General features: G+C 34.6%; 2 protein-coding genes across 2 annotated transcripts; one reads left to right on the forward strand and one right to left on the reverse strand.

Annotated features, from left to right (window-relative positions):
* The first annotated feature begins 779 nt into the window (after window positions 1-779).
* On the forward strand, window positions 780-4,193 carry LOC122590934 (serine/threonine-protein kinase PBL35-like). Its single transcript, XM_043763109.1, has 6 exons — window positions 780-1,170; window positions 2,042-2,373; window positions 2,867-3,002; window positions 3,148-3,281; window positions 3,381-3,504; window positions 3,612-4,193. Exons 1-6 carry the CDS (start codon window positions 1,041-1,043, stop codon window positions 4,067-4,069), a joined length of 1,314 nt encoding a protein of 437 aa, XP_043619044.1. The 5' UTR covers window positions 780-1,040; the 3' UTR covers window positions 4,070-4,193.
* A 594-nt stretch (window positions 4,194-4,787) lies between these two features.
* On the reverse strand, window positions 4,788-27,641 carry LOC122590936 (UDP-N-acetylglucosamine transporter UGNT1-like). Its single transcript, XM_043763110.1, has 11 exons — window positions 27,414-27,641; window positions 7,610-7,686; window positions 7,216-7,383; window positions 6,986-7,119; window positions 6,622-6,752; window positions 6,496-6,540; window positions 6,094-6,191; window positions 5,876-5,983; window positions 5,295-5,351; window positions 5,051-5,157; window positions 4,788-4,951 (listed from the first exon to the last, which is right to left on the reverse strand). Exons 1-10 carry the CDS (start codon window positions 27,523-27,525, stop codon window positions 5,083-5,085), a joined length of 1,005 nt encoding a protein of 334 aa, XP_043619045.1. The 5' UTR covers window positions 27,526-27,641; the 3' UTR covers window positions 4,788-4,951; window positions 5,051-5,082.
* Between the last annotated feature and the right edge of the window lie 185 nt (window positions 27,642-27,826).

A 27,826-nucleotide genomic window follows, 5' to 3' on the forward strand; every position in this document is an offset into this window, starting at 1 on the left:
AATTCGATTTTCATATTGTAAACCATTCATCATTTTCCTTTCCTATTCCAATTCCATCATTCTTAAGTCCCTTGTCAAAGCACACCCCAAAAGTTATGTAAATAAAATGGATCCACATGATTTCATTTTCTTGTTTGTCACCTTTAAAGTTATTAGCATAACAAAAAAAAGAGTTTAACTTAATCCATGAGTTTGTGAGGAGGGATGATTTAATATTTACACATGTGATATTTATGGGGAAGGGGGAAGTTTGTGAGAGGAAACATAAAAGATCCATGCTTCTAGCATCATATTAGTTTTTTAAAAAAAATATATGATAATTAGGATTCCTTTAAAATCACCCAAAAATTGTCCCATTTTACAGCCTCCTTTTGGTAATTAGAGAGAGAAAGGAATCCTCTACTCAAAAAGGTGGTGGGCAAAAAAGTTGTTTTTGTACACAATGTCTATGGTGGTGGTGGTGATGATGACCATGATTGATGCTTCTTTACAACAATTTTTTACTCAACCAACACCAACAACAAAAATAGAATCCTTTCTCCCTCTCTCTCTTTCATATCCAACAACTTAAACTAAAAGGAATCCCACCATTTGTGAATTTTATTCGACATTTCTTTGAATGAAAAACACCCACATGAAGAAACACCAATTTTAAGAAAATCTATCTTTTTGTTCACATCCATTCAAGATTTCTTGAATTATAAACATCAGCATGCATGAAATAACATTAAAGGGAGACTTTCTTAACATATCTTTCTTTTTGTACATATCATGTCAACATTTCTTGAATTGTACACTGCAAAGGAAGACTTTATAATCAAGTAAATATTTCTTTTATTCATTCAATATATTGCTTGCTTGAATTATAAACTAGCACTTGAAAGAAGATCACAGGTTATTAGCTAACCAAATCATTGTTTTTGTTCTTATAAAGATTTCTTGAATCATGAACACCCACATGAAAGAACATTAAAAGTAGCATATATTATTTTTAGTAAGAAAAAAAGAAGTCCTTTTTCTAAAGAATATATTAAAGGGTTATGGAAAAGAAGTGTGGGTGTTGGTCAGTTTTAAGAAGAAGTTTGAGCACTGGTTCTTGTAAGCCTTCTGTTGAATCAAGAAGAAACTCAGCCACTTCTTTCCCAAGAACCAGCCTTGTTTATGATGCAGGTAATTTCCATTTTTTTTAGTTTTAATTTCAGCAAAAGGTTTAGATCGACGATGAAAGCTAAACTCGAGTTTTAGTTATTTTTTCAGATTTAATGTTACCGAGCTGTTTTTCTGTTGTTGATTTACTTGTCTTTGTCCTTGTTGTTCTGCCTAAGCCGTTTTTCACTATATGTAATCTTTCTGGATCTCGTCTTTAACGAAATTGGGTATTGTTGTTTGTTGTCCTTGTTCTGTCTCTCTCTGTTTTGTGTGTAATTTTAGTCCGAAAAGTTGATTGATATGTAGAATGTAACGATAGATGGACTTAAATACCCTTTATGAATTGACAAACAAGGTGTTTAGTACATCAAAATAGTAATATCACTTGTCATTGTTAATAACAGGACAATGAACAAACAAATAATTTGTGTATAAAGATGAAAGAATGCATTAAGTGGGACGTCTAGAAGCAAAAGTATTACTCGCATGATTTTTATGATTTAGACAGCTAATTACTTTATGGTAATATAATATGAAATGACGATAACACCCTTGAGTGTCGGGCAATGATGAAAAGTTCAACCAAAATCGCCTATCTCAATGCCGTGATCATGCAGATACAAGAAATTTTGGCCTGAGTTTCAGGTTGCGGACGTGCTAAAAGAACTCGTTCTAAGTCTCAAAATTAGATAGATATTAGTCTCGTCTTTTCGATGTGTTTGGTTGTTTTTTTAAGATAAAGACTAATTGTTAGACTTAACTTGATATCATTGGAACAAATGACTATTGAATGATCATGTAGAACTGTTAAAGTATAATATGGTCTGATTTTCTTAAAAGCCAATATTTATATGATATGATGTTAGCTAAATGCTTAAATTTGTTTAATTAGCAACGGAGACCCGTTACTTGAATGCTAGCAACAGAGAGATGTGTGCTCCCAACGAAGCACAAAATTCTTCGGATTTAAATCTGAATCCAAGTCATGAGTTTTATCAGTCGGATAAGAAGCCATGTCAACTTCTTCAGTTCAGTTTTCATGAGTTGAAGTCAGCTACCGGAAATTTCAGACCAGATAGCATATTGGGTGAAGGGGGATTTGGGTTTGTGTTCAAAGGATGGATTGAAGAAAATGGCACAGCTGCTGCTAAACCCGGGTCTGGTATCACGGTTGCAGTCAAGAGCTTGAAGCCTGATGGTCTTCAAGGCCATAGAGAATGGGTGGTTAGTATATTTTTTTGGTATATTAGGAATTAGATCTACCGATACGGATTGCCCATTTCAATTGTTGTGCTTTCTTAAATTGCATATCATAATGCATTTATACCGATATTCCATAAGCCAAAATGAAAAAAATTTGGGTTAAATATCTGGAAGTGTAAGTAACTTTTACATTTTTCCTATTGTGTGAATGTAACTTTCATCTGGTTCATTGTATGTAACTAACCTGCTAAATTTGAACGATTAATGTAAAATTTTTACGTTGACCAATCAAAAACTTCTACGTGGCAGCTCATATGGTATGCCACGTATACACTTTTACATTAATCGTTCAATTTAGCGAGTTAGTTAGATACAATGAACAAAATGAAAGTTACATTCACACAATAGAAAAAGTGTAAAAATTACTTATACCCCCAGATACTAAACCCAAAAATTTAAGCTGGACTCATCTTTAGCTTTACCAATATTTTTGGATTGTGGGGGGTTCTTGCAGGCAGAGGTTGATTTTCTTGGTCAACTTCATCATCCCAACCTTGTTAAGCTCATCGGATATTGTATTGAAGATGATCAACGACTACTCGTTTACGAGTTCATGACTCGTGGAAGCCTCGAAAATCATCTCTTTAGAAGTAAGTCTACTATGATATGCAAATCACGGTTTTCTTTATTCTAAGCCATTTTGTGTTTTTTAAGCTAAAAAACCATATTTATACTCTGTATCTATCTACAAAACTTAAAACGAACGTTACTAGATAACATATCCTCCTTTTGAAGGAACCATACCTCTTCCATGGTCTAACCGGATCAAAATAGCAACGGGTGCAGCAAAAGGGCTTGCGTTTCTTCATGGTGGAACCGAGCCCATTATATATAGGGATTTCAAGACGTCAAATATCTTGCTTGACACCGTAAGCAGATTTAATATACTGTGTTTTGCTAACAGAAACTTCAATTTATATGATCGTAACGAAGATTTTTGGTACTTTTCCCCCTTTTGAATGTGCTAGGAATATAACTCGAAGCTTTCGGATTTTGGTCTAGCAAAGGCAGGGCCTCAAGGAGATAAAACTCATGTATCTACGAGGGTCGTTGGAACTTATGGCTATGCCGCCCCGGAATATGTCATGACGGGTACTTTATTCATGCTTGGTGTAAATGATTTGAAGTAACTTCCCAGTTTCTCATTGATTACAATGTGTCAATAAAAAATAACTACTGTTTGGTTTGTTTTTTCTTAGGACACCTGACATCAAAGAGTGATGTTTATAGCTTTGGGGTTGTACTTTTGGAGATCTTGACAGGTCGGAGATCAATGGACAAGAAACGCCCTAGCGGAGAGCAAAACCTTGTTATGTGGGCCCGCCCATATTTAGCCGACAAGAGAAAAGTTTATCAGTTAGTTGATCCTCGGTTGGAACTAAACTACTCGGTGAAAGGAGTCCAAAAGGTCGCTCAAATAGCATACAATTGTCTAAGCCGGGATTCAAAGGCACGCCCCTCTATGGACGAAGTTGTTAAGGCCTTGATACCGTTACAGGACCTGAACGACATCGCCATTCTTTCTTACCATGCCCGTATGTCGCAACAAGGTAGGCGCAAAAAGAAACAACCCGAAGGGACTCAAAATGTTACACGTAATCAAACCAAGTGGTTTAACGAGTCTCCAAAGAGCTCGGGTAAACAACAATGTAAATAGAAAATGTTGGTTTCGTTTTAATTTGACGAGCATACCTGTTCGAACATAAGAACTTTGTGGTGTAATTTTTGGGGTGCCAAATATATAGCAAAGCTAATGATGGATTAGTGACTTACATTTTGTATTTAGGTTTCTACATTATCATTTAATACTATCTTATAAAGCATTTTTTATTTTATTTTTTAAAAAAAAAAGATAATTTAAACTACTTATTCCTTATCCACTAATTTAAAATCTCTACCTAATATAGCTATAATAATCTTGAATCTCAACCACTCAATTTTTTTTTATCTTTTCTCAAATCTCAACCACTCAATTTTTTCTCTCTTTCATAAATCATTTTATTCCTCTAATTCATTTAAAATCTTTTATTTTAAAAACCGTATATCGATAAATTATAAAAATTGGATGGGTACTCTTAAAATTTCGTGCTCTTTCATTAGAGATCTCATTCGATATACTTCGACGAATTTTTAAATCCAAAGGCAGAGCCCGTATGGCTAAAGGATTTGTCTATCACACTCTATTACTTATCACCTCCTATGACCTATCACTCCACCATCTCACTGCCACAACACGCGGGCACTATCTCTATTCAAACAATAGTTTTTTCTAAAGCTGAAATAACACATGTTAATTAGAATTAACATGAATCATAAATGGTCAGGACGCATGTGTTGTTAATCAAGCATTCAAGCATGAGTAATCAAATAGAGAATTTAAAAGTTCAAAAAAAATTTCTCATTAAGTAAAACAAAATTGAATGGGTAGTGAATGAAAGAAACATCCTAATTATATTGGTTTTAAAATTCTGATTTGAAATTGTTTCTTGACTAAACCAAAATTGTCTTGTCAATCATGCAAAGTTGTCTTGCCATGAACCTGTTTCAAACAAAAACAACATTAATTAGACCATAGACTCATTGTGATTCTATACTATAGATCACCAAACCAAATATGTACCAAATACTGCAAGTTTACCTTCTGCCGAAAACTAGCATTGTGGTTACATATTACAACCCTCTGATTTTGCAGAAGGCGTAGATACATGATCCAAGAAACCCAAGAGATTGTCCCACCACGTTTAACTAATAAAAATCGGCAAACTAAACATGAGATAGAGTATAGTAATATATATCTATCAAAAGTGAGCTCGTTGGTCTCATGCATTCAATGTTGTTACATGTTGAAACTCGAAATAGGGTATAGTAATATATATGTGTACCAGATCAAATGGAAGACCTCCAAAGATAATCCATCCAAGTCCGATCGTGAAAAGGTCCTACATTAATCAATATTATAGATAGATGTTAGATAGCTTTACATGGAATAAGTTACTAACTGTGACCTGTCTCGAAAAGTGTGGAAGTTGGAAATGATAACGAATCACGGTTGTATGAAGCCAGGCAGACTTTCTTACTGCACAAATATAGGTATAAAATTTGACCATCCAAAGTTTAAATTTTGACTTCAAGAAGTCAAACCATAAAGCTGATACTTTGGGGGAGGTAACAGGCTGTGTTAGATACTGTAGGAGGTAACAACGGAGAAATCATAACCCCGTGGTCCTCTGAACCCAAATTGCCCTCGACAAGAGCTAGGCCAGCCAATGTTTAGGTGTCTTTGGGTACCACCATGTGAAATGGGAACGGATTCAGACTCGTGATGATATATTTTCCGTAGTAACCCCACACATCATTTACATTGGAAGAATGTGATCCTACTAGTGCTGAAGCCCTATGGTATCATTGTAGACAATATTTGAAATTTCATCACGAACTCAATTAAGTTAGAACTTTTGTGCACCTTTAAGTTCCCGCAAATGGTTTGTGTAAGAGCCGAGTTTAGAGTAGTGTTCAAGAAAACTGCATAGTTTAATAAGAAAGCCAAGATACATGACAGAAGCATCACAGCCTGCATAAAAAATGTCAATAAGATTATCTTAGCAAACCGAAAATTCATATGTACTCAAAACGTTCTTATGGTTTTACCTAAACAGTGGATTTACTTATACAAATTCAAACCTGGAATCCAAGTGATGATAAGTAAGAGAAGTTTGCCGTGACTTCAAGATCACCGCTGATCCATGTCCAGAGTAACAAAATTGGAGTACATATTAAACCTATGAAATGATCAAACATAGAGTTCGCATAGAGAAAATCATGTTTCTAGCTCAAAATATTTAGATAGAAGAAGAATAAGCTAGCTGTGGATACTAAAGAGTAAATTTTCACTTTTGAAATATAACAACCCAAATGAACTAAACTCTTACATTTCATGAAACAATTTTTGTGATGTTTGATAACCAAATCAAGCTACATATAACAATGTACATAAAGAAAACAAATAGAACAATGTTTGTGGTAACCATGAATAACTCAAAAGATATATGTTACTCGTATTTCTTTAGAGAGGGGGGTTCTTACCATTGCACCACATAAGGCCAAAGCTATTCAAGCCGCTAGATTTTCCTGAAAAAAAAAAAACAAATACTTGAATATCATTGAAGTACCCCACGAACGAGAGGGTAGATAATGAAAATGTAGCAATACCTATTCGAGAAATTGAAGCAAGATATATCGCGGTACAGATGTTTGCTGAGAAAACTATAGTGTATGCATATGAATCAAATGATAGATCTCGAGCTCCAGCTATAAATGCACCAAATATAACTATCCCTACACTGAAATCAAGTTGTTTCATAAGCAACCTAGAAAGTTTCGGTTGTCTGGTTTGTACATTCTTGGGGCCTCAACATTAGAAAATATGTGACAAGAAAAAGAAGAGTTACGAGGCCCAAAGAGACATATGTTGCGTGATCCCCAAGGATGAATGGTAAATTGTAGAGTACAGAGGAAATTGTTCTGTTTGTTCTAAGGATGTGTCTGTGCCTGCCATGTGAAACACATAATTTACCTGCCAATGACGTAAAATGAATATCTTTGGCGGGCCAAAACATACTCCACAAGCATTGTAAATGCCACAGTCGTCCGTCTTAGTGTTGTGTACATGGGCACACTCACCCCACGAACAGATTCCATTGAAACCAACTTTTACAAACATATTAAGCAAAAGACGTCAGATAACCTAACAGCAAGAATTAAAGGTAGAAAGGATTCAAATTTTCTGATAAATATATGGAGTACCATGTAAAGCAAGTAGGAGATGGCTAGAGGAAGAGTCGTGATTAATGTATTTAATGGTATGAAAATCCCAGGGAAGTTTTTGCTACTCTGATGGTTTTCACTATTTGCTCTAAAAGAGATGATTTTTCGGCATTTCAATGTATAAAGAAGGACCGATGAACACACCATCTACAAAAGCAAAAACCATAAATATACACTTGATTTCGAAAACCTCATGGAGCTTATCTATATATACACCACCAGTTTTTGACGATACACCATCAAATATGTTTTATTGATTTATAGAGTACAACACTATAAAACACAGTTAATGGTATATTGTCAAAAAAATAGTGGTGTATAGATCGCTTCCATTTTTTTTATTTCAAAATTCAGAATGATTAATGGGTGAAACCTGGAAAAGCGTAATGACGTTGGCACATGGAAATTTGTATGAAGAAAGAGCAGCTTTGTTGAACAATATCAACAGGACTGCAAATTTAACATAAAAACAATATGGATGATATTAGTCCATCATATGTCAGGTTTCATGGTTTAATAGTTAAATGTACTAGCATTTTCTTCATCACATTTCATTTGACATGACATAATGTGTAAACATATTCCAACATAAGTTTATTAAGAGGGTGTTTAGATTGCGTTGTAAGTTGATTATCTGATTTTTACGTTTGCATAACGCAAATATAAAAAAAAATGTTTGACAAAAAAAATTGATTATCAACATTTTGATAGAGACAAAATGCAGTTTTGAAAAAGTCGGTTGAGACATGATTTTTTTCAAGCAGTTTTTAAAAACAATATTTTACAAATGCAAACCCAAACACCGCTTCAAACATGAAACTTGTCAAAAAGTGATATCACTATGTCCACCTTGTATTAACATATACAGTTCCCTATATCCACCAATTTATAGGCTAGTTTAGTTTAAATACACAATAACGAGTCGAGATTAACTCGAACTCAACTAGATGCTATTAAGTATATCTTGAACCAAATTTGATAGCTCAACTAGATGCTATAATTCCTTTAAATTATAATGATGTTTTTCATGTTGAGATATGCTTTTTTTCAAGCAGTTTTTAAAAGCAATATTTTACAAATGCAATCCTAAAGAGCGATTCAAACATGAAACTTGTCAAAAAGTGATATCACTATGTCCATCTTGTATTAACATATACATCTCCCCATATCCACCAATTTATAGGCTAGTTTAGTTTAAATACACAATAAACGAGTAGAAATTAACTCGAGCTCAATTACATGCTATTAAGTATGTCTTGAACCAAAATTGATAGCACAACTAGATGCTATAATTCCTTTAAATTATAATGATGTTTTTTTATGTTGATACATGACCAACATCATCTGTTATTGTCATTTGTCAAGCTATCACTACAGTTGAACAAAATTTGAGACATTATCACGCAAATTAAAAATAATTATTTGCAAATTGTCATGTATTTTATTTGGTTCAAATGCATCCGTTTCTACGTAGGGTAGAGATCTCCTCAAGTTAAGGGTAACTTGAGGGGTAAAGTTAGAGGATTATTGACCTTTGGATCAAATTAATGGTCAAGATCTAACTTGAGAGAATCCTCACTGATATGTATCAAAGTATCTCAATAGATAATACTTAAAATTCGAGAAGTAAGCAGTCTCCTTTCCTATGATTAGAGACACAAGGATCTCCAATAAGCATAAGCCTCACTTTAATTCAATTCAATCATACTAAACGTTACCGCCTATTGTCTATATGAATACTAATCCTATCGTCGGATTAACAAGCTAACTAAATAATATAAATGATATTATAAGATATCTATAGTAAATACAATACTTTCCTATTCATAATAATAAAAAAAACTAATATTATATTATTAAATAATAATAATATAAACTTTCAGCAGATCTATATCATTACTCCCGCCCCAAAACGCACCTTGTTCTCAAGGTGTGACTTCTAAAATTACTCCAGGGATTCCCGGATCCCATGGGTAGTCATCATCATAATTAAGTTCGCTTCCAACTTCTTTTCTGTAACCAAATTTCTTCTCTACTGACTCTTTTTTCCTATTCTCAAAAACAACACCTATTCTCAAAAACAACCGTCATCCACAAAGGAGTAGTCATCTACTGACTCTATTGCAACATGATTCTGAAAAAAAGCACTTTTGTTGTTATTGTTCCAGGTGAACAGCCCCAAAGCAATATAACAGAAGACTATAGTACATAATTATATTTGTTTTGCTTTAAAACATGACTGCCACGAACATCTCCATAGTTCTCATGGATATTTTTCACCACCGTTGATTGAGAAACCAATGTTTTTACTTCCTTGACCTCCTTGCTTCTTTTCTCATGGTGTGATTGTGCTGATTTTGTACCAGTGTCTTCCGCTATGTTGATTTTTTGATCGGTTTGCTAGGTGGAATGTTGTTCACTTAAAACACTTGTCTTCAAAATCACTTTGGTTTCACAACCATTAGCAGATTGAGTACTTTCAACACCAGCCGATGACGGCAAGATCGCAACCCCTCGAAATCATAAGCTCCCTTATCATGTCATCATCTCATTGTATTGCCTTGCACACTATTCCATGTATTCCTCGTTTTTCCTACTAAATTTCTCCGTCTTTACCCTGAATTCCTCCATCTTTACCCAAAATTCCTCCATTTTTTCAACTTAAGAATCAAAAAGACAAAACTACAGGGTGCAAGATCTATAGCTCTCGTACCAATTGATATGTATCAAAGTATCTAAATAGATAATACTTAAAATTCGAGAAGTAATCAATCTCCAATTATGTGATTAGAAATACAGGGATCTCTAAGAAGCATAAGCATCACTTTAAATCAATTCATCCATAATAAACGTTACACCCTATTGTTTATATAAATACTAATCCTATAGCTTGATTACCCAGCTAAGTAAATAATAAAAAAGATATCATAAGATATATATAGTAAATACAATAATTTCCTAATCATAGTAATAATAAAACTAATATTATATTACTAAATAATGATAATATAAACTTACAGCAGATCCAAATCACTAACCCTTCTACATACTGAGTTGTTGCTAAGTTATATATGCGCGCTAATTTCAGTCCATATAACGCACGACAAAAGAGACCTAACATATCTATATCTATAATAATGATACATAATAGGGCAACAACCTCTTTTTTAAAATCTCAATTAAGGAATTGAAGTTCCTAATATATTTGTGAAGTCCCTCACTCGATGGTTTAATCCACAAGTGTAGAATAACAAGTCAAGTAATCACTAGAGATGACTAGTACGAAAACGTCAAGTAAGCACTAGATTGGACTAGTATTACGATAAATATAAATGCAAGAACGTAATACGTACTTAAGCAATATAAAGATACGCAAATAAGTAAATGGTGAGACACAATGTAATTTTCAAGTGTATTTTATTTATTGACGTTTAATAAAATACAAGGTTGTTGCGGAACAAGATATTACAAAGTAAGTATCTAAACAACTTATGAATTACAAGTGATCTAATATTTGCTAAATAAACTCTTTGATCGAAATACTTAAAGTTGTGAAGTATGACTGTTTAGATCGATAGTATTTGAGCAAGGGCACCAAATTGCAAAAAGTATGTAATTTGGACGAGGAAGTGACTTGGTATTTATAGGCAAAAAGAATAAATATAATATTCTTTTTGCCGTACAAATATGGTTACATGCATTTAAGGAAATTACATTAATTCCTTAAAAGCATTGATTAAAGTACAAGAATAAAGTCACATGATAGTGACTTGTCTTCTAATTAACCAACCACCTATACATGCGTGTAAGGCTTTTAACAAAAGACAAATGGATTGTCCGGTTAAAGGCATGTAAAGGCATAAAGTCAATTCCTCGTAATCAGTGTTCAGACTTGTAAGGTCTAGAACACTGACAAGGACTCCAGTCAGGAGATCTGGTAAGTTTTTTAGTGAGCTCCGCTATTTGTCAGACTTCTTTCTTCAGACTTCAGTCTTCGACTTCAGTGAGAATGTTCTTCAGTGGAAAGATCTTGACTGGAGTGAAGTCCAGTGAACAAATCTGATGGAATACAGATTTCTATACAAGTAAGTTGTTCACTGGTCTTCACATAATTTCTGGATAAATCTTCAGAGGGCTCCAGTAGTTACGTCTAGAGCGAGTCCAGTAAATCTGGACCTAACAAATTCCCCCTATTTGTTTAGAAATTATGCAAGGATTTTCAAGCTTTTATCTATACAAGTTTGTGCTTGAAGAATCCTTGAAAAATTTGACTAAGTCTAATTTAAATTTCTGGAGAGCCACTTTATAGATCATTAGTGTTCCCAGTTTGTACATTTTAATTTCTAGACTTGATCTGGATAAGTACTTGTAAAAACATAAAGCATGCAACTTATATTTACAGACATCAACTGGTGACAAGTTACAACTTTATAAAGTTAATACAATTACAATTAAATGATAAAAGAGTCAGGCCATTTTCTTTTCAATGTGTCCAGATGCTTCTTCAATGGCCTTTCTCTTGGGTTGTGGTGGTGAACTTTGTTCTGTAGCCAATCCCAGTTCAGCTTCCATCTGCTACTTTTTGAGAAATTTGTTCTTGATTCTTTTCATGAAAGCTAACTCTGCCCTGGAAAATGACGTTTTTCCTTTGAAGCACTCACCAATCTCTTTTAACTCAGTCATTCCAAAAGCATGAATTGTAAATGCTGGCCTTTCATCAGTGAAATTTTCTTCCCTGAACAACTTCACTGAAAACGTTTCAAACTTGGGATCATTAGGAATGCCTTCAATTTCTACACTTATTATTTTCTGACATCAGCTCTGCCGTGTACAAAGGCTTCATATCTTTCCCTTGTTTGAGCTTGATTGACCGGAAACTGGTCATCATCAGAACCAATGCCTTGTTCAGATGTTTCCATTGGTCTGCTTTCAATAGGAGTCTCACCAGTATTTCTTGTTACAACCTTGGTAAGAGACTTTGAAGTGTCCATAGGAATGAATGTATTTAGATCAGCATCCTTGAGGCCTTAGATATTCTCCCACCCTTTCTTTTCTTAGAGTACTCCTTTTCCAGAGCTTCCACATTCTTTTTGACTTGGTTCTTCAGACGAACCAGTTCTTCTTTCCTTCTTTTATTCAGCTCTTGAATAGGAATATCGTGAGTAAATGAATCCAGCTCCTGTTCTTCCTTCAAATATGCACTTCTTAATTTGATATCATCCAGAACATCAAGACATTTAATAATTCTGGGATCTTTCTTCATTTGTAAGTACATATCTAACTTCAGATTTAAGGCACCAGCATTAGCATTGTCAAGTGTACCCATCTGTTCCATTTCTTCATGATGTTTGACCAGTGCCTTTTTGGCATTTTCTTTATGAATATTAATGAGGAGTTCAGTTTGATGAATTCTTTTCGATTCTTCCTCAGTAACATTCGGCCATTCAGGAGACTGAACTTCTTCATTTGCACCAGATGTGCCCTTTAGATTTTTCTTGAGCTGGGCAACATCTTCAAACTCTTCAAACTGTGGCTCATTGGCATCAGTACCAATATTATGACCTTCCTCCATACGAGCAAATTCCATCTTTTGTTCCTTCAACTTTTCAGCAGCAAATGCAACTAGAGCACTTGGATTTTCCCCCTTGGAATAACCTCCAGCATTGAGGTGATTCCAGACCTGCTCTAGCATTTGCCTATCAGTGGAGCCAAAACTACGACCAGCGACTGGCTTCATTGCTGACATATCCTTCTTGAGTTCCTGGACTTGTGTTTTCAGAGTTTTTACCTTAGTCAACAAGTCCTTGGGAATTTCCTGAACAATCACATCTATAACCTTTGGCAACATAACTTCTTGCAATTTGATCATAACAGAGTCAGTCACATCAGTAGAGAGCTGCTTGAGTACCAGATTCTTGAGTTTCAAAGCAGTCTGGTCACTTACATTGTTGATGACTGAACTCTGATCCAGTGTTGGCCTACAATCCAACCTATCCACCACACGATGCAAGTTCTGGACCTGGGTCTTCAGTTCTCCTAGAGAGGTGTCAACTGCTTCTTTAACAGCAGTTTGGACATTAGAAACTGAGACAGAGGATCAAATACCAGTTGTTCATTCCCAGAGAAGGTGTTCAACTCTGACCGAAAGGAATTAGTCATGGCAGATTTGAAATTAGAGAGAACCTGAGAGGATGACATGGGGGATTTCTCCAAGTCCGCCACTTTGTGTAAAAGGCCTTGGACTTCGGTGGAAGATGAAGAAGAGAATCCACTGGTATAGAAGAAGGTCCAGATTCACTTCTTTGAACAACAGATATGAGTGTCTCGACTTTGTCATGTATAGGAAATTCGATTTGAGCAGCAGTAGAGTCTGGAGCACTTGAGACTGGAATATTTAAAACTGGAGGTCTCTCAGTTGACTGTGGAGGATTTTGAGTTGATTGAGGTGAAGGAATTAAAATAGAAGGAAGAGGATTTATGTATGGTGTGGCTGAAGAAATTGAAGGCGGTGGAGGAGGTGGCATCACAGTTTGTTCAGATTGGAGTAAAGTAAGAGTTGGAGTTTCTAAAGGAATGATATCAATGGAGAGATCAATTGAAGTTGAGACAGAATTCTGGAGATCTGCCTCCACAGACTGAGCTTTTTCACCAAATAAATCTTGAACTTGACCAGAGTTAGATAAGTCCAAGGATGATTCATCTCTATCCCAGAAGATGGTTTGATCTGCAGCCTGATCAGTTACAATTCTGTTTAAGTCTATCTGGGAGGAATCTGGAATAACCACATTTTCTTGTTCAGATTCTTGATTTTCTACTTCTTCCATTGTGGTATCCATGATCAAAGTGCTATCTTCATTCATGATGTCACCTTCTATGTTGCTTGATACTGGGATTACAAGAGGTGAAGCACCAGTAACATTTTCTGTTCGAGCAGTAGGTTGAGCAGTCACTTGTTCTTCTTCAGTTTCTTGTATATGAGGAATGACCAGAGCTCCTCCTCTCCTTAGTCGTCTGGAGGTATTTCTTGGTCTAGTGATGATGTTTGAAGGAAAAATAAGAGTTTGGTGTTGACCAGAAATCACCTCATTTTTTGGTGACTGCTCTTCAGTAGTGAAATCCCCAGGAGCGTCTATATTGAATTGAGGAACACCCTGGGTTTCTTCTGAATCCACTGGAGGTGATGCATCAGTAGTTTCCCTCCGAAAGCTTTCAGTCATAACAACTGGGATCTCAACTTCATCACTTTTGGACTCTAAGTTGTTGAGATCCCTCAAGTGCTCAGCCATAGAAAAATGACTGGTGTCAAAATCATACTCATTTCCAAGTGCACGCTTAAAAGTCAAAGACAGGAAATGAATGAAGGGAACATGGGATTTTCTTTTATGAACCTTTATTCTTTCAGCCAAATCATTCCAAAGAATTTGGGCAAAATCAACCCTGAGCCCATGCCATAGGCAATATGCAATCATAAGTTGGGTCTGGTTAATTTGATCTAGCCCTCCAGATCCACTTCCCAAACATTCTACCAAATGAGTAAAAAAGAATCTCCAAGAATCAGTGAGTTTACTCATATAGATAGTACCTTTTCTTTTTAACACACCCTGCTCATCAAGAATGTCAGTGTGACCCATCTGCCTACACACTTCCCTAAGATTGATGCCAGTAGGAAGTTGTAATGGTAATTCATTTTCAAAAAAATAGTTCAGACGAAGGGCATCTCGTAAAGAATCGACAGTTATTGTACGAGGACAAGATCGCTTTTTCAAGGTGTAATGAATGGTATGATCATCACCTGCCCGAAAGTGAGCAGGATACCAGAATTCACACAAATAACCATGGTACATTTTCCTTGGATTCATAGTAAGAGCCCCATATAATGGACAACTAAGAAAGAAAGAATTTAGTCGTCCAATGATAGATTGAGGATCATGGGTTCCGGCAAGCTTTGCCATCCAGTTATGCATGTTGATCCTGATTTTGTCAGAATCGATGATGATGTCATGAGCTTTAGTGACGTTTGCAGGAGGAGTATAGTTGTTGGTGAGAAGATTTTTGTCAGAATTTGTTGTTCTAGGAGCCATTTGAAATATGAAATTGAAAGAATTTAGGGTTTTGCAAATAAAATTAAGAAGAGAGATAGTGATGATTGGAATTGAATGAAAGAAATAAATGAAAGAAATTGAAGATTTGGGAGTAAATGATTTTCGAGATAAATCTGAAAGTGAAGGTAAATGCGAGTACCTATAAAGGAAAGAGAAAATGGAATTCAAAACTGTAAGTTTGAAAAAGTTCAAAACAGTTTTGATCGGTTTTCGCATTTAATGTTTCCCATCACACATAAATGTATGACGGTTGACAGCCCACAAAAATTACCAACTTGCACTTTTTGTCTTCCCAAGGTAACAAAACCATCATTTAAATTTAAAAAGTCATGCCACGTAAGGTAAACAGTAACTGTCCAGATGAAACATTTGTAAGGTTGGCATGCACTATCCTTAAATATTAAAAGAAATGAGTTGACAGATACAGACTCATTTTAATGCATCTGGAGGTTGACTGGACGCTCCAGTTTCACTGGTGGATTAGGCCAGTAGAACATGCATTAATGGTACACTGGAGGGACACTCCAGTAAGTACCCAGATTGACCATTCTGGTAATCCTCAAACACGCACATCAACTAATATAAACAAATGAGAGGGACACATTTACAAAGCAACAAAAGTTGATTCAAACATGCACATCAACTTATCCAGTATTAATGAGAGGGACACATTTACAAGGTACTAGAAACATTTTTCAAAAAATTTGTCCAGTGAGAAAATAAATTAATAAATTCCCCTGAAACTTAGATATATATATAAACAAAATGTGGTCTGAGTCTTTCCCCCTGGAATGGTGATCCATAAATCTATCAGTGCAAAGATAGTATCACAAAGGTGTTCGATAGCTTTACTGGTATAGATTTATAAATCTGGAATCAAAGAACCCTGCCAATGTCACAAAGGCGTTCATAACAAGGTTCCAGATTAAGGGTTCAACATTCCCAACTCACTGACAAGATTTTGAAATGTTTTCTCATCCAAAGGTTTTGTAAAAATGTCAGCAAGTTGTTTATCAGTGGGAATAAAATGGATTTCAACATCATTCTTCATTACATGATCGCGAATAAAATGATACCTAACATCAATGTGTTTCGTCTTGGAATGCCTGACTGGATTGTTTGAGATAGCAATGGCACTGGTATTGTCGCAAAAGATAGGAGTCTTTGAGTACTAAATACCATAATCAAGCAACTGGTGCTTCATCCAGAGTATCTGAGCACAACAACTGGCTGCAGGCACATATTATGCTTCAGCAGTGGATAAGGAAACTGAGGTTTGCTTCTTACTGGTCCAGCTCACCAGTTTGCCACCAAGGAAATGACATCCACCAGTAGTGGATTTCCTGTCTATCTTACAACCTGCATGATCTGAATCTGAATAACACATTAGATCTAAGCCTGAGCCTTTGGGATACCAATGACCTAAACTGGGAGTACCCTTAAGGTACTTCAAAATGCGCTTTACAGCTGCCAGATGAAATTCTTTTGGGTTAGACTGATATCTGGCACAAAGACATGTTGCAAACATTATATTTGGTCTACTGGCAGTTAAATACATTAGTGAACCAATCATGCCTCTATAGACAGTGGTGTTCACTGGCTTCCCATTAAGGTTTGAATCTATTGTTAAAGGTGCAGAAATAGGAGTTGATTTTGAGGGTGAAGAATTCATATCGAATTTTCTTAAAATATCTCTAACATATTTTTCTTGATTAATAAAAATACCATCACTGGTTTGTTTAATCTGGAGTCCAAGAAAAAATGTTAATTCACCCATTAAACTCATTTCAAATTTTGAAGACATGATTTTTGAAAATTTCTTGCACAAAGATTCATCAGTAGAACCAAAAATAATATCATCAACATAAACTTGTACCAATAGAAGATTACCTCTTTCACAAAGAATAAATAAGGTATTGTCAATTGCACCTCTTTTGAAACCATTTTCTGATAAGTGTTTGGTCAAAGTATCATACCACGCTCGAGGGGCTTGTCTGAGGCCATACAGTGCCTTGTCCAGACGATATACCCAATGTGGATGCTTTTCATCAATGAAGCCTGGAGGTTTCTTGACAAAAACTTCTTCTTCTAATTCTCCATTCAAAAATGCACTTTTTACGTCCATCTGGTAGACCTTGAACTTATGATGGGCAACAAAGGCTAAAAACATTCTGATGGCTTCTAACCTTGCTACTGGTGCGAATGATTCTTCAAAGTTAAGGTCTGTCTGGACATAACTTTGTGCCACCAATCTGGCCTTATTTCTGATCACATGACCATCTTCGTAACTTTATTCCTGAAGACCCGTCTGGTTCCAATTGGTTCTTTCTTGCCAACTGGAGGAGGAACCAGATTCCACACTTTATTTCGTTTGGACTGGTGAAGCTCTTCTTGCATAGCTATCACCCAGTTTGGGTCATTCATTGCCTCGTCGATCTTCTCCGGTTCCATCAGTGATAAGAAGCTGACATATAAACATTGTTCACTGGAGGCACTTCTGGTCTGAACCCATCTACTAGAGTTACCGATAATCTGGTTGATTGGTTGAGCTTTTGTCCACTTAGAGTATTGACCAGGATTGTTTCTTACAACAATATCAGTGCAAGAATTCAATTGATTTTCTGGAGTAGGATCTTGCCAGACAACTTCAGCATCTTCATCAGAATCTGTAGATCACGATTTGCATCATGAAATTCTTCATTTATCGGCATTTCTTGGATTACTGGCTCAAAATCAATTGAATCTGATATTGGAGGAGTAGTATGAACATCTGATCCAATAACAAGTTCTGAGGGTAGTTTGAAACTTATTGAAGGATAGAATGAAGTATTACTGGAAGGTTTTTCAAATTGCACTGGTTCCAAGTCAGGATGACTGGAAGCATCTTCAGATGAATCTTTATTGAAGTTGATAGGATCAGATTCACCAAAGATAATTGGACTTTCTGAGAGAGAATTAAGGGTTGGCCTTTTATTGATTGCTTCATTTGACTCATCAAATGTGACATGTATTGATTCCTGAACCTTTTCTAGTCTCTTGTTGTAGACTCTGAAGGCTTTGCGAATGGCTGAATATCCTAAGAAATATCCTTCATCAGCTTTAGCATCAAATTTGCCTAACTGACTGGAGTCGTTCAGGATGTATACTGGACATCCAAAAACGTAAAAATAACCAATATTTGGTTTTCTATTTCTCAATATTTCATAGGATGTCTTCTTGTGTCTCTTCACATATACTGAGCGATTTTGAATGTGACAAGCAGTTGCAATTACTTCAGCCCAGTACATTTTAGGAAGACCAGATTCAGCAAGCATACTCCTGACAGCTTCTATCAGCGTTTGGTTCTTTCTTTCTACAACTCCATTCTGCTCTGGAGTGTGTGCTGATGAGAAATTCTGGGAGATGCCAGTGTCAGTGCAGAATTTCTCCAGAGTTGCATTCTGGAATTCTGTTCCATTATCACTTCTTTACTGACACACTTTTCGCTTGTATTTGAGTTCAATTTGCTTGATAAGAGTGATGATTTCAGCAGCAGTTTCATTCTTTGATCTAAGAAATATTACCCAACAATATCTGGAGTATTCATCAACAACTACCAGGGTATATTTCTTACCAGCACGAGTCTGAACATTCACTGGACCAAAGAGGTCCATATGAAGCATATGAAGAGGTTCAGATATGCTAAAATTTTGATTTGTCTTGAAACTGGTACGTTTCTACTTCCCCATCTCACATCCTGGACATGGCCTTTCCTTTTTGAAGGAGACAGAAGGTATCCCATCTGCGAGTTATTTTCTGGACAACTTGTTGATATTTTTGAAATTTAAATGGGACAACTTTTTATGCCATAGCCAGTTTGTGTCTTCATCAGCCTTGGTATAGAAACACTGCTCTAAAGGAGAGCTTTCCATATTCATTATGTACACATTCCCTTTTCTGGGAGCAATCAATACTACCTTCCAATCCTTATTAAATACGATGCCTTGAGAAATGTTGAATAACACCTGGTAGCCATCATTACACAACTGGCTCACACTTATGAGATTATACTTCAACCCATTTACATAAGCCACTCGTCTGAATTTGACTTGACCATTGTTCAGAACACCATATCCCTCAGTCTTTCCAGAACCATCATTTCCAAAAGTAATGGAGGGTCCGTCTGAAACTTCGACCTCCTCCAGCAAGGTCTTACATCCGGTCATTGTCCTGCCAGCAGCGCTGCCAAGATACCAAATATATTTCTTTCGATCGCCCTGCATATCCACCAGATTATTAGTTTAAAGGTTTGCGAACCCATCGACTGATGGGTTCTCTGAATCCACAAGGATGGATCCCAGCAGGTATCTGGTTGATTTCACTTTCAAAAATAGTGGGTTTCTCAGTAAACACCACTGGAGCTGACAGTTTTGAAACCTTTTTCTTTTGCTTAACAATAGGTGTGCTCGATTTTTCTTTCTTGGAAAAAGGTTTTGTATTTTGTTTAGGGCCAGATGAAGTACCCTCAAAATTGTTAATTCTTGCATTACAACTTTGAACTTGACGAGCCAGTAGTTGAAACTGACTCTCCAACCTTAACAAAATATTTTCTTCAGATGACACCATAGCCTTTCCAGTTGACTGTACTTTTGGCTTAGGTGGAGGAACAACATTCTTCTTTTTCTCAACCTATGGTTCTTTAGAAGATGATTGAGACAAAGGTTTATTCTGCTTAACCTTCTTGACTAGAGCATTCATCTGTGGAGCTCCAGTCTTAACCTCAGACAATTGAACAGGATAGTGCTGGGTTTTAACACTTCAGGTAGTCGGTGGAGGAATAATACAAGTTTTGGGTCTTGTTGGTTCATCATAGATAGTGCTAGGTTTTAACACTTCAGGCAGTCGGTCAACAATAGGTATTAATGCAGCAGCATTAACATCACCCCCTAGATATGCACGTTTTTGGGAGGGGTACTGGTTACGTGCAGCATCATATGGTTTCTTGGTCTCAAGCCATGACTGGATAACAAGTTTTTCTTTTGATAAAAGATTTTCCAGTTCTTCCTTTTCTTGGACCAGTTGTTCAATAACCAAAACTTGTGCTTTGAAAGTTAGTTCAATATCATTAAATCAGAGTTTAAAGCTTCAGCAATGTCCAATTTTAACTTAGGATCAGTTTCTTTGTCATAATCTATTACCTTTTTAATGACAATGTCCACCCATCTTCCAGATGTGACATCTTCTTTCACCAGATGCTCTTCATCAGCTAGAGCCATATAACAACAATCTCTTTCCTCTTCATCATCGACTGATGAGTCATCAGAGGGAACCCATTCTTCTTTTGCCACCATGCATTTATTATTATCCTTTTCTGCAGACATGAGAGCAATTTGAGCCTTAAGCTTTTTGTATTTTAATCTGTAGCTATCATCAGGCTTGTTATAAGAAGTTGATGGACCAGATTGTGAAACAAACTGATTAGACTTGCACTCTTTCATGAAATGACCTTTTCTAGCCACACTTAAAGCATGTCAAATTGGTCTTATCAGTGGAAGAACTGGGTGCATTGTGTCCAGTGGGTCTACTGGCTCTGGCTTTGAAACGGTTAAACGTTTTAGCCATCATAGCCATTAGATTATCACTATCAGTTTCATCATAATCTGGAGAGATATTATTCATGACTCCAGAATCCATTAATTCAGACATCATCTTCTTCATAGAAAATACATTCTCGGAAGACATTAATGCTGCACATGGTGGTTCAGTATGACTAACCACAGGGGAACTACTGGAAGCATGATTAATAGCATCTTTTTCTGCCTCAATTCTCTGGGCTTGATTCTCTTCAGTGAATCTGAAGGCTCCATACAAAGATGACAGAGTATGGGAATGCAAGGTTTTACCTTGTCTCAAAACCATAATCATATGAGACCATTTTGAAGGAAGAATATCACAAAAATTTTCAAGAAGTATGTCCTTGTCCTTCTCTACCCCAAGCCCTCTTAACTGGTTTATGATAGACATAAATCTGGTGTAGGTACCAGTTAATGATTCATTGGGTAGGGCAAAAAATGACTCGTACTTCTTATTTGAAGCCACTTTCCTGGTAACAATAGTATCATCACCACCTTCATACTGGTTCACTAGTTCATCCCACATGCTTTTGGCACTGGGATAAAGCACTACTGTAGGAATTAGAGCTTCGGGAACGGCCATGAGGATCATGACTTTTAAAGTAGTGTCAATATTGACAAGTCTCCTTTCCTCTTCAGACCAATGTTCCTCTCTCTTTTCCCTCCCAGATCTTGCTCCAGTTAGATCAAGAAGTGGATTGAGAGGACTTCCAGGAATATAGGGTCCTTCATTTAAAATTTTAAGCATATTTCTCTCAATACCAGTAACATGTAATAACATCCTAGCCTTCCACGTGCCAAATTCATCACCATTCCCACTGAATTTGGGAACAGGAGTATTCGAGTAGTGCACATGCACGTGTGGAGAAGCAGGAATAGGAGGTGGTGGTGGTGGATTATTGTTAGCATGGTCATTGGTTTGTTCAAATTCATTTATCGGTGGAGGTCCAGTATTTAAAGGATTTCCTTGTGTATTCTCTAGGTTGGCCATCGAGAGAATGCAGATCTAGGCAAGTATGTTAGCCTTCTGCTCTGATACCAATTGTGAAGTCCCTCACTCGATGGTTTAATCCACAAGTGTAGAATAACAAGTCAAGTAATCACTAGATATGACTAATATGAAAACGTCAAGTAAGCATTAAATTGGACTAGTATTACAATAAATATAAATGCAAGAATATATATAACGTAATACGTACTTAAGCAATATAAAGATACGCAAATAAGTAAATGGTGAGACACAATGTATTTTTCAAGTGTATTTTATTTATTAATGTTAAATAAAATACAAGGTTGTTGCGGAACAAGATATTACAAAGTAAGTATATAAACAACCTATGAATTACAAGTGATCTAATCTTTGCTAAATAAACTCTTTGATCGAAATACTTAAAGTTGTGAAGTATGACTGTTTAGATCGAGAGTATTTGAGTAAAGGCACCAAATTGCAAAAAGTATGTAATTTGGACGAGGAAGTGACTTGGTATTTATAGGCAAAAAGAATAAATATAATATTCTTTTTGACGTACAAATATGGTTACATGCATTTAAGAAAATTACATTAATTCCTTAAAAGCATTGATTAAAGTACAAGAATAAAGTCACATGATAGTGACTTGTCTTCTAATTAACCAACCACCTTTACATGCGTGTAAGGCTTTTAACAAAAGACAAATGGATTTTCCGGTTAAAGGCATGTAAAGGCATAAAGTCAATTCCTCGTAATCAGCGTTCAGACTTGTAAGGTCTAGAACACTGACAAGGACTCCAGTCAGGAGATCTGGTAAGTCTTCCAGTGAGCTCCGCTATTTGTCAGACTTCTTTCTTCAGACTTCAGTCTTCGACTTCAGTGAGAATGTTCTTCAGTGGAAAGATCTTGACTGGAGTGAAGTCCAGTGAACAAATCTGGTGGAATCCATATTTCTATACAAGTAAGTTGTTCACTGGTCTTCACATAATTTCTGGACAAATCTTCAGAGGGCTCCAGTAGTTACGTCTGGAGCGAGTCTAGTAAATCTGGACCTAACAATATCTCTCTCTTTGATTGATTAGTTTAAATATGTCTACCTAATATATCTATAATATCTTAATGAAATAATTTACAACATAAATCCCTAAAACATTAGATAACTATATTACCTCCTTTAACATCAATTACTTTTACATTTACTACCATTACCGTCCCCAACTAACTGTCGCCACCGCTGCCGCCATCCGTCGCCGCAATCACTCGTCGTCGCCGTCCATACCCCGTGCCACTAATCGTCGCGTTATACCGACATATGACTCGTTATATATAAGAGATCACAATAATTTTGTTCCACAAATATTTATAAGGAAATTAGTAGGAACGAGATTTTAGACCCGTGTCCAACATTGGACACGAGCTTATGATATTATCAATATTAGTTCTTTATACATTTAAGTCATAAAAGATTATAATTTTGAAGATATATTTTGCATGTAATAGTACAATAATCACAGGTTGGTCACTGTCATTATTAGTTGAAACATATTGTTAGAATTGTTTGCCGTAGTCATTCTGTATTATATAATTTTTTTAAAGCAGTTGCACCAATAATGTAATATTATTATGAAAGATAATTAAGAATTAAAATATAAACATAGAAGTGTATTTCAATCACTTGTCCTATAATAACTTGGATAATTAGATAACAATTAGGATTGTTTTCCTCTTTTTTGATAACAATTAGGACTCTTGATTTGAGTGACAATAATAACTTTAAACATTAATACACAAAAACTAATATATAAAAAAAGAAAATTTTGTACCTTTTTAATTGAGAGATAGAATGAATTTTTAATGGAGTTCATATTAATTTGGATTTAGCATTCAACTAACCCCTGTTGTAAATCGTGTTTTGTTCTGTGATTGTCTCATGTTCTGTGATTCCTATTATAAGGAAATTAGTAGGAATACTAGAGTATTGTTTTAATTTAACATAATATAAAAAATAACTTTATTGATGAATAATGTCATATGAACATAAATACCATGGAAGAAAAGAAAAGACCATTTATATAAAACAAACCACAGTACCCATACAATGTGATGGTGGTCTTGACGATCAGTTTGGTGGTGGGGTGATGGTTGCTAGTTGAGGCTGCGTCGAGTGATATAAATAATTGATATAAAGATAATTTATTTATAGGGTTAATAGAGATCTTTTAAAAGATAAAGGATTAATGTAATTTAATCATTAATTTTAAATAGATGGTAAATGTGAAAATATTTTAAATGATGTTAGGTACACATATTACATATTTTTTAACCATTTCAAAAATAAAATATTGTTTTTTTATAAACTAGTATTGATAAAAGCGTGGTTTTACTTTACTGTTAAATCTGGCATGAAAAGATAAGAATATTTCCATGCATCATAAAGGCAAAAACTTACCACTCTATTTAATTATAATACTACCATTCAAATATTCAATCCATTAATGCAATATACTAAGCCCGCATGAGAAATAAATATAATGCATTGAAACAGAGCATATAAAATATTTGATTATTATTATCATTATTGTTATTTAGAACTTAATTAAAAAAACTTATTTTTATTAACACTAATATTTATTGCATAATATCATGTCAGTTTACAAATTTTCTTTTGAATAATCATGTAGTTTAATATTTTTTGGAAAATATCATTAAAAAAAAATCTTTTTAATAACTCCTGTAATATGTGAACATTACATTTAATAAAATCAAAAAGTAAAATTAATAATAAAAAAAAAGAAAATTTTAATGAATTTTACTTATGGAATCAAGACATTAATAGGTTCTTTAAAAGAAAATATTACGAGTAAAAGAATTATTCATTGCGTGTTCTATCCCATAATTATGTCGTTACTTTTATGAAAATATTTAAAGCAATTATCTAATCATACATTATCTTATTAATATTGTTCAGATAATGTCGCACTATGAATGATTCGTGGGACTTCATTACCAAAATTAAACTGACACGAGCTTTTCTGGGTATCAATCATGGAAGCAGATTCCTTCAAGCTGAAATAACTTTATAGGTTAAGTTAGAAGAATTATGGGGTCAAGATTCAATGATAAGATTCAATGATATCATTGAATCTTGGCCCTTGATTTTAATCCAAACGCCATGATTTTTCTAACTTGACTCAAGTTAATATTATAACTTGAGGGAATCCTCATCCATCAATCATGTGTTACATATATTTACTCACTTGGTTTATATCTGTGGACATTTGAACGAAATAGTAACCACTAACGATGGAGGTAATAACAAGCGTGGGTAGGATTTGTGGTTTAAAGTTTTGCATCGAAAAAACAGGGACGGATTTAGGATTTAGATTTTGAGGCTGCGGAACAGTTTTTATAATACTAACAAATGTAAAGTTAAACTACAAAATTCACTTATGTCTGGGTTTGAATTACCTTAGAACTAAATAGATAGATAAAAATAGAATTAAAGATATATAATCTTATAAAAATTGTCGGGTTGTCATCTCCACATTTGCCAACAAATAGCTTCTCCACCGGAGGTAATATAGGTATTTTAAAAATGGGATTAACTAGTATGCTTCTAACAACATGCTTCCACCATGATTTTCAAGGAAAAAAGATTTTATATTTAAAAATGTGATTATTATAGTGGGATGAGGGGTGGGAGGATTTATAAGGGGGAAGCATGTTTTTTCCATGCTTCTCAGCATATTGGTTTTTATTTAAAAATTAGAGATAATTATGTTACATTAATAGATGTATTTTAGACTTTGAAATTTTAGGAGAAAATCAAGATGCTTTATAAAGTATATTTTATTTAATTTAACAGCTATATACTTTATAACTGAAAATTTGACAAGTTGCCGAAGCAAGAAGCAACTTCTATAGTTCTATCTTCTATGTACATCATATATTAATAACAATTATTCCTAATTCAAATAAATATTCATAATCTAAAGGTTTTTTCTAATAACAAAAAATACTTAAAGATAGTAAATCTAAACTGTGCATTTAGGGCCTGTTTGTTTTATATCCATTAAGTGTTGTGTAGATTAAGTGTCTGTCTAAATTTAGTGTGTCTGAAACGAGTAAGACAGTAAATAAATAATTGTTGTTTGTTTTGTGTGCTGAATTAACCGACTGAATAATTAAGATTACTATAACGCCCTTGATAGGAATTAGGGAGTGGATAGTGAGTTAGTTATCAAGGATAATTATGTAAAATATATTTTAGTTGTACTTTTTAATTAAGTGATGACTTATTAAATAAGTCTTAAACAAACATAATTTCCAACTTAGGCAATTAAGATTAAGTCATGACTCATGGATTAAGTGGTTATCAACCACCACCTTAGTTACAAGAATTTAAATAATTGATCTTATTTCCGTGTTATTGAAAAAGGAAAAGTGTCTTTGAACATAAAGAAAGTCCTCGAAAATGTTAAAGTGTACTTATATGTTTTCATTTTCAAATATGGAAAAAGACAATGGATTTTCCATTTTAGGCAAGAAATATATTTTAAACTACAGGAAATCATTTTAATAATAGAAATGTTAAATTTATAACTATTTTTACATATAAAAACTTACAACCATATGTGCCTAAGTTATATGGTCTAATCAACAAAGAAAGAAAAAGAAAAAGGAGAGAAAAAATAATACAACATAATTTAATAAGTAGAAGGTGTATTTCTCTACTCCTTTATAAAGCAAAAGATCCCTTTTTATTTTTAGTAATATCTGTATTTGAATTACGAGAATTGCTCTTGATATTTATTTTAGTAATTAACACTTTAGCTCTTATCTTTATAAATATTACACTATTACCTTTACATCTACATACGCCATTTAAGACTTCACACCGTCACCACCAGAAATAATACTGTCACCGACACTACTAAACCACCTTGTCCACTACCGCTGTCGCATTGTGCGAGTACCATGCTCGTAATTTATACAAATAAAAGCAGATTTTCTCTCATACTGTATGAAATTATTATTACCTAAAATTCCAACTATACAAATTATCTTCTATCTTCCATACAAAATGTATTGATAATTTAATAATTTTATGATTTATGATATACGCATGAGCTTTTTTTGGTTCTTTTTTTAAAAATCAGCTATAACATTTAAACAATCCTTTGCAAGATTAGTCAAAAGTATATATATAATATATGATATGATATAAATTTCATAAAATTTTCCAAAAAAAAAGTCAAAAACAGATTAGCGGTTACTATTACTAGTTATCACTATTTGCAAATTTTATGACAACCACACAAGTATTTCAGTAGCAAAACACATATAAGACACAATTCTGGTAGACATAGAAACATAACTCTCTAAATATTTGCCTACCTTAAAATCACGGATAAAAGGTATATCATAAACCGTCTCATATATTATATATTACGAAACCATGTAGTTAAATTTGATCTAGAGAAAAAGAAAAACCTGCACAAGCCATGTAAGAGATTGCGGCATAGATGCCTTTTCGAGTCATCGGAGACGAGACATGTCGATTTTCATCCTCGTTGTCGTTCCCAGATTTCAAAACGGGCAACATTCTTTTCTTTGATTCTGATCCGATGATTTATAGAATTGCAATGTTTAAGGAATCTGTTTTCTCTCTCGAAAGAGAATATGGGAGGGATGGAAACCGGAAAGAGAAAGGTTTTTAAAAAGTGAGAGTCCGTAAAGATTTTATAATTCACTAATTGATTTTTTTGGGTATATATATAGTAAACTAGATTATTGTCTCGTAATACACAAGTGAATATATATAATTATTATAATAATGTTGTATATAAAAGAAACATTCACTAACCTATGATATTATGATTATGACAAATTTTGTGTTGATTATG

Source organism: Erigeron canadensis, chromosome 3, assembly GCF_010389155.1.
Source record: "Erigeron canadensis isolate Cc75 chromosome 3, C_canadensis_v1, whole genome shotgun sequence".
Taxonomy (NCBI): Eukaryota; Viridiplantae; Streptophyta; class Magnoliopsida; order Asterales; family Asteraceae; genus Erigeron; species Erigeron canadensis.

Excerpts from the sequence above, each read along its gene's own strand:
- LOC122590934 (XM_043763109.1), top strand. The coding sequence starts at position 1,041 with ATGGAAAAGAAGTGTGGGTGTTGGTCAGTTTTAAGAAGAAGTTTGAGC. Across the intron at positions 1,171-2,041 it reads CAGCCTTGTTTATGATGCAG|CAACGGAGACCCGTTACTTG; the intron begins GTAATTTCCATT and ends TTGTTTAATTAG. Across the intron at positions 3,282-3,380 it reads CAAATATCTTGCTTGACACC|GAATATAACTCGAAGCTTTC; the intron begins GTAAGCAGATTT and ends TGAATGTGCTAG.
- LOC122590936 (XM_043763110.1), bottom strand. The coding sequence starts at position 27,525 with ATGTTGCCCGTTTTGAAATCTGGGAACGACAACGAGGATGAAAATCGA. Across the intron at positions 6,192-6,495 it reads TGGCCTTATGTGGTGCAATG|GTTTAATATGTACTCCAATT; the intron begins GTAAGAACCCCC and ends ATCATTTCATAG. Across the intron at positions 5,984-6,093 it reads TATCATCACTTGGATTCCAG|GCTGTGATGCTTCTGTCATG; the intron begins GTTTGAATTTGT and ends TTTTTTATGCAG.